This window comes from Chrysochloris asiatica, unplaced genomic scaffold, assembly GCF_000296735.1.
Source record: "Chrysochloris asiatica unplaced genomic scaffold, ChrAsi1.0 scaffold00168, whole genome shotgun sequence".
Classification (NCBI taxonomy): domain Eukaryota; kingdom Metazoa; phylum Chordata; class Mammalia; order Afrosoricida; family Chrysochloridae; genus Chrysochloris; species Chrysochloris asiatica.
Genome location: NW_006408686.1, coordinates 3033727 through 3041406, shown reverse-complemented (window position 1 = coordinate 3041406; position 7680 = coordinate 3033727). Strand labels below are relative to the sequence as shown.

Sequence of the window (7680 nt, the reverse complement as noted above, 5' to 3'; positions counted from 1 at the left end):
CTTCTTCCAACACAGATTTGTTTGTTCTTCTGACAGTTCATGAATGGTACTTTAAATATTCTTCTCCAACATCATATATTTTCTCCAGTCTTCCTTCTTCTTTGTTCAGCTTTTACATGTATGTGAGGTGATTGATAATACCATGGCTTGGGTCCAGGTGTCCCTTAGTCCTCAAAGTGACATCTTTGCTCTTTAACACTTCACAAAAGTCTTTTGCAGCAGATTTGTCCAATATAATAATACATTGTTTGATTTCTTGACTACTACTCCATGAACATGGTAAAAGAATACAACCCTGTTGCATACTTTTCTTAATTTTAAACCATTCAATGTTCCTATGTTCTGGTCGAACAACTTCCTCTTGGTCCAGGTACAGATTCCTCATGAGCACAATTAAGTGTTCTGGAATACTCATACTTCACAATGTTGTCCATAGCTTGTCATGATCCACACAATCGAATGCCTTTGCATAGTCAACAAAACACAGGTACACATCTTTCTGGTATTCTGTGCTTTCAGCCAAGATCCATTGGACATCTGCAATGCTATCTCTTGTTCCATGTCCTCTTCAGAATCTAGCTTGAACCTCTGGAAGTTCTCTGTCAATGTATGTTTGCAGCCATTTCTGTATTATTTACTCCACCTATATGCTGAGCAGATAATCTGAGAAGCTGGATTATATGAAGAAAAACATGGCATCAGGATTGGAGGAAGACTCATTAACAACCTGCGATAGACAGATGATACAACCTTGCTTGCTGAAAGTGAAGAGGACTTAAAATATTTACTGATAAAGATCAAAGACCACAGCCTTCAGCATGGATTGCATTGCAATGTAAAGAAAACAAAAATCCTCACCATTGGACCAATAAACAACATTCTTATCAACAGAGAAAAGATTGAAGTTGTCAAGTACTTCAATCTTCTTGGACCAACTATCAACACTCATGGAAGCAGCAGTCAAGAAATCAAACAACGTATTGCATTAGGCAAATCTGATGCACAAGACCGCTTTAAAGTGTTGAAGAGCAAAGATGTCAGCTTGAGGACTAAGATGCGCCTGACCCAAGCCATGGTGATTTCAATAACCTCATATGCATGTGAAAGCTGGACAGTAAATAAGGAAGACCATAGAAGAATTGATGCATTTGAGTTATGGTGTTGGAGAAGAATCAGAATAGTGAAAGTGCCATGGGCTGCCAAAAGAACCACCAGATCTGTGTTGGAAGAAGTGCAGCCAGAGTGCTTCTTGAAGACCAGGATGGCCAAACTTCGTCTCTCATGCTTTGGGCATATTGTCAGGAGGGACCAGTTGCTGGAGAAGGATATCATGTTTGGTAAGGTGGAGGGTCAGAGAAAGAGGAAAACCCCCGGCAAGATGGATTGGCAATATGGCAGCATCAGTGGGCTCAAGTGTGGCAACCATTGTGAGGTTGGCCCAGGATCGGGCAGTGTTTCATTCTGTTGTGTACAGGGTCATTATGAGTTGGTACCGACTCGATGGCACCTAACAACAACAACAGCTCCATGAACATGGGTTGTGGATCCAAGTAAAATGAAATTCTTGATAATGTCAATCTTTTCTCTTTTTATCATGATCTTGTTTACTGGTCAGTTGTGAGGATCATTGTTTTCTTTACCTTCCTCTTGGTCTTGAGTTGTAATCTGTACTAAAGGCTGTATTTTTTCGTCTTCATCAATAAGTTCTTCAAGTCCTTGTCACTTTCAGCATGCAAGGTTGTGTCATCTGCATATTGCAATTTGTAAATAAGCCTCATTCTTTCTTCATAGAGTCTAGCATCTCTGATTATTTGCTCAGCATACAGATTAAATAAGTATGATGAAAATATACAACTCAGATGCACACCATTCCTGATTTTGAACCATTCAGTGTCACCTTGTTCTGTTCGAAGTACTGTGTCTCTGTCTATATACAGATTCCTCATGAGCACAATGAAGTGTTCTGGAATTCCTATTCTTCACAATGTTATCCATAGTTTGTTATGGTCCACACAGTTGGATGCCTTTGCACAATCAATAAAACACAAAGGACCATCTTTCTGGTATTCTCTTCTTTCCGCCAAGATCTGTTTGACATCAGCAATGATATTCCTTCTCTCGTGTCGTCTTCTGAGTCTGACTTGAATTTCTAGCATCTTTCTGTTGATGTACTGCTGCAACCATTTTTGAATTATCTTCAGCAAAATTTTACTATACAACTCAGCCATACCACTTTTGGATATTTACCTGAGAAATGAAAACGTATTTCCACACAAAGATCTGTATATGAATGTCTTTAGCAGTTTCATTCATAATTGCCAGAAACTGGAGACAACCCAAATGCCCATTAGCTAGTAAATGGATAAACACATTGTAATACAACCTTACAATGAATGCTACTCAGTAATGAAAGGGACAAACTATTAGTACAGGCAACAACATGAATGAAATCTCAGAAGCATTATGCTAAGTGAAAGAAGTCAGCCAGAGATACATACTGTATGATTTCACTTAGACACGGTATGGAAAAAGCAAAACTATGGGAACAGGAATTTGATCAGTGGTTTTTCTGGAGCTGGGCATCATGAAAGGGAATTAAATGGGATATGAGGCAACTTAAGAGGGTGATGGAAATGCATATATATTTCTTGATATTGGTGGTGAAGACCCCTAATGAGATGGATTGGCCAAGTGGCAGCATCGATGGACTCAAGCATGGCAACATTAGTGAGGTTGGCCTAGGACTGGGCAGTGTTTTTTTCTGCTGTGCATAAGGTCGTTATGGGTCGGTACCGACTTGATGGCACCTAACAACAACAACAACAACAACAACAACAAAACAACAAGTATCCTGGTGTAGCACTGTAAGATAAGCACTCAACTGCAAGCAAGGTCAGTTTGAACCACAAGGTCAGTGGTTCAAGCTCACTAGCTGTTCCTTGGAAACTCTATGTTGTTGTTGTTGTTAAGTGCCATAGAGTTGGTTCCAACCCATAGTAACTCTGTTTAGGATTTCTGAGGAGCGGTGGGTGAGCTTGAACAGCTGACCTTGGAGTTCAAACCAACAGGGTCGCTATTAGTCAGACCGGCACTTAACAAAACATACAACAACAACAACAACAACAAAAGACAATTGGTGGTGTTTATATGATGTTGCATGTTTGTGAAAACTCATCAAACTGTACACCTAAAAAAGGGTGAATTCTACTGAGTAAATAATATTTAAATAAACTGTACTTTGAGGAAAAAAAAAATTTTAAAAACAGTTGTTCAACTTTCAAGAGTAAGCTCCCAAACACACAAAGCATTAATAAGTCTTGCTCTTCAATTTGCTAATTTAGTGAAAAGCACATTTTTACAAGTGGTTCTTTGAAAAGTTGACATGAATCAAATTTTTCTGTCTAATGTAAAGTTGCTGTTAAGTGCCGTGGAGTCAGTTCTGGCTCGTAGCAACCTTATATAAGGAGTAGCTGGTGGGTTTGAATCACCAGCCTTGAGACTAGCAGTCCAGTGCTTATCCTACAGCCACCTAATAAAAGAGTCTAATTCTGCTGTGTGAGTTGGTAAAGCCCTTGTTAGGTTTATTTGGAGCTATGGTGACACTTTAGGGTAACCGTAAGGTTGCCAGTTCACACTGGCTTTCTGCTCCTGTATAGATTTATAGCCTCGGAAACCATATGGAATTGACTCGGTGACGGTGGGCTTGGTTTTTGGTATGAGGTTTAAACGCAAGTGGGAGAATTTTGTGTCTATTTCTACCCATTTATTTCTGGACCAAACTGGGCTGGCGGTTGGAATTACCCAGGAAAGCTTCAATTTAGGGGCACTGGCTTATTACCTTTGATGTTTAAACAAAGTATTCGTGAAGATACTCCTTTGGGCATGTTCTCTCCAATGCCCCCCATCTCTGGGTTGCGATCCCGCTCCCGTTGTTGTATAGTAAAACCCCAGCCCAAACCTTCACTGCCATCCATCCAGTCTACTATGAGTCCTAGTGATCACTTAAGGCAAAGTAGAACTACTTCATAAAGGTTCTGAGGCTGTAAATATTTATGGGAACAGCCTCATCTTTCTCCTGCGGAGTGGCTGGTGGGTTTGAACCTTTGACCTTGCAGTTAACAGTCCAGTGCTTATCCTGTAGTGCCACACCAGGACTGCTTCCATCTCTAGTTATGGCAGACAGTCATTGCTCCTTTTGTGATACTGTTCTCTTTGGCTCTTCTTTTGTCCTCGCTACACATCTCTGCCACCATTATTGTTGTTGTTAGGTGCCATCGAGTCAGTTCTGACTCACAGCGACCCTGTATACAGTTTTCGAGGAGCAGCTAGTAGGTTTGAACTGCTGACCTTGTGGTTCACAGTCCAGTGCTGATCCTACAGTGCCACACCAGGAGTCCATGTTGTTGTTGTTAAATGCTGTCGAGCTGATGCTGACCCATAGTGATCCTGTATAAGGTTTCTGAGGAGTGGCTGGTGAGCTTGAACTGCCGACCTTGCAGTTCATAGTGGCTTTGCATTCCAGCACATTAATCCACAGCACCACACCAGGACTCTGTATCTCCTCGTTTTTTTCTGCTCTTGCCTTTCTCCTGTAACTCTTCCTAGTATCAAAGTATTCCTTAGTGCTCTGGTAGCATAGTGCTTATGAACCTTAAGGTCAGAAGTTCGAAACTACCAGCTGCTCCGTGGGAGAAAGATGAGGATTTCTGCTCCCATTAAGATTTACAGCCTCAGAAATCCTGTACAGGGTCGCTATGGGTCGGAACTGACTCGATGGCACTTAATAACAACAACAGCATGTACGTTAGAGTCCTGGTATTGTGCTATAGGGTAATCACCAGACTTCAAACCGCAAGATCGATGGTTCAAACCCACCAGCTGCTTCTCGGAAACCCTATATAGGGTTGGAACGGACTTGATGGTACGAAACAATGTATGTTAAGACAACAAGCATGTCATATCCAGAGAAATATGGGCCCCTTAAAAGCAGCTGTACTGAATGTATATACATTTGCCCCCAAAGGTTCTGTCATTGTACAAAATACCTTGGTCACTTTTTGCATGGAATTGATTTTAGACTCTGTATGAAAAAGAAACTTTCTCGTCATCACAGTATTTTGGGGAGCCTGCCCCTCTGCTTGTATTTATTGTCCTTCCTGTTACCAGTTCCCTTTTTCCTTTCCTGCTGTCAGTCCTGAATAAGAAAGGCTCTGAGGTCAGGTAGAGCTCCAAGTGTTGGGCACAGGCAGTGAAGGGAGACTGGCGTACTTCACAGGACTTTGACTTTTAAACAAAGCAGTTTCAGCTGCTGTTTTCAGTGTTATCGCCAATGTCCTGTTGAACTTTGCAATCCCCTCCTCCCCTTTGTACTTAACCCAGAACCAAACCGGCTGCTATGGAATGATTCCAACTCCTAGCGACCTATAGAACAGAGTTTCTAAGAGGTTCTGAGACTGTATATCTTTATGGAAGCAGACAACCTCCTCTTTCTCCCTCCGAGTGGCTGATGAGTTTGAACTACGGACCTTGAAGTTAGCAGCCCAGTGCCTAACTCCTCGCACAAAGGGGCGCCTTTTTTTGTACATTAAGGAACCCTCAAATTCTGGGGCTGGTCATGGTCTTGATTTTGTTCTCTCAGAGGAAACAAGGGTAGACTAAGTAGACAGAGGTACTTCCGAGGCTTTATTTTCTTCTGTTTCAAGATAGTTAATGATTTACCAGCAATTCTCAATCTTGGGAGTGTAGAATCCTGCCTCGGCCTATACCACTGCTCCCAGCAGAAGGTTCTTTGAACTGAGAGCTAGCAATCTGTAGAAACCTACATCTGCCCTTTACAACTCCATTTTAAGAGTCTGTAGCAGCCAGCACTTTTGTATCTTCTCAGACCTCAGGCTCTGGGTCCTCCTGTGTTCCTCTCTAAGTCTCTGGTCTGGGGAAATAAACTGAGAATGTCTACTGGTGGTGGTGGTTATGTGCCATGGAGTCAGTTCCGACTCATAGGGACCCTGTACAGGGTTTCCAAGGAGCAACTGGTGAGTTTGAACCACCGACCTTGCAGTTCCAACGGCTTTGTACTCTGGCGCATTAGCCCACAGCACCACATCAGAATGTCTACTTGTTGTTGTTGTTAAGTGCCATCGAGTCTGTTCCAACCCAAAGCGACCCTGTGTAGGGTTTACTAGGAGCAACTGGTGAGCTTGAACCGCCAACCTTGCAGTTCAAACAGCTTTGCAGTCTGACGCATTAACCCACAGCATCACCTTTTACGGAAGTAGACAGCCTCATCTTTCTCTGGCGGTGCCACTGGTGGATTTGAACTGCCAACCTTGCAGTTAGCAGCCCAACACTTAACCCACCAGTGCATCCAGTTGACTCCAATTCGCATCTTTGGTTTCCAAGTGTTCAGGTCCCCACAACTTTGCCTGGCTCACCAACTCGGGTTCTAGCGCCCGCCTCTGAAACCTAGGGAATCCAGGCATCCCGAGCCCGCCCTTTGGGTTCTCAAAGTTGTTTCCAAGTCTTCCATTATGGCCCTGGAAAGCTGGGTGGCCAGGTAGGACCAGGCCCTAGCCCGCCCCCTCTAGGATCCAGGACTTTGGACATCCAGCCCAGCCTCGATTTCCCCGCCGCCGGTCTCCGATGAGCCCGTGCGCCCCGGTCCCAGCTTCCCGGGGTCCCTAGCGGACACTCACTTTCCCCCACCACCGCCTTCAGCCCCGAGGGCGAATGTCTACTAGTAAGGGACAAAATCCCCCTGAATTTACAGAGCACAAGTTAATAAAAAGTTGGGTTCCCTGCCTACCATACCATCTTTATTATTATTATTTTTAATTTTGAAACTTTTTATTATGAGTTGAGTGGAGGTTTGCAGAGCAGATTGTCAGTTTTACACTCAACACATCATACACTTGATTTCTTTTCAATGATGGCGGTTCCCCCCATGTAACGTGAGTTATTCCAGTTTCTCCCTGTGATTCTTGTTTCGAGTCCACCTTCCTTTCCAATCCATCTGAATTTTGTGCTTACATAAATGCTACCCCTTTGATCTTGAATGGTTGACCATTCCATGGTGAGCCTACCTTACTAATGTTGTCCTCCATGTATACCTAGCTACCACTTAGCTGAACATTGGACCATGAGGGTGAGTTCAGTTCCAAATCTAAGGGTGACCGAGGGTCATAGTTTCAGATTCCTCCAGTCTTTTTCTGACTAGTAAGGCCAGTCTTTCTCATAATGTTGAGTTTGGTTCTATATTTTCTCCTCCTCTTATCCAGAGTCTTCTAATGTGCTCCCATTCAGAACAGTTGGTAGTAGAGGTAACCAGCTCCCATTTAGTTCTTCCGGTCTCAGGGCCATGGTGACTCCAGGCTTGCCTTTTACCTCATCCACCAAAGGTCAGTAAATACAAGCAGTTTCTAACCACATCCACCAAATACCACCACCACCAACAAAACCAAGGTAAAATGTTAGCTGATTGTACAAATATAGATGCGAGATTTCCTTAAGGCAGTCAAGAAATCAAACAACATATTGCCTTAGGCAAATCTGCTGCACAAGACATTTTTAAAGTGTTGAAGAGCAAAGATGTCAGCTTGAAGACTAAGGTGCACCTGACCCAAGCCGTGGTATTTTCAATCACCTCATACGCATGCGAAAGCTGTACAGTGAATAAGGAAGACC

The 7680-nt window shown here is 43.1% G+C and overlaps 1 protein-coding gene across 1 annotated transcript in view; it reads right to left on the bottom strand.

Annotated features, from left to right (window-relative positions):
- Window positions 1-6525: 6525 nt before the first annotated feature.
- LOC102811174 (carcinoembryonic antigen-related cell adhesion molecule 5-like) overlaps window positions 6526-7680 on the bottom strand; it is a 112429-nt gene continuing 111274 nt past the window's right edge. Inside the window, 1 exon segment of the mRNA XM_006871508.1 lies at window positions 6526-6733. Coding sequence (XP_006871570.1) covers window positions 6526-6733 — 208 coding nt within the window.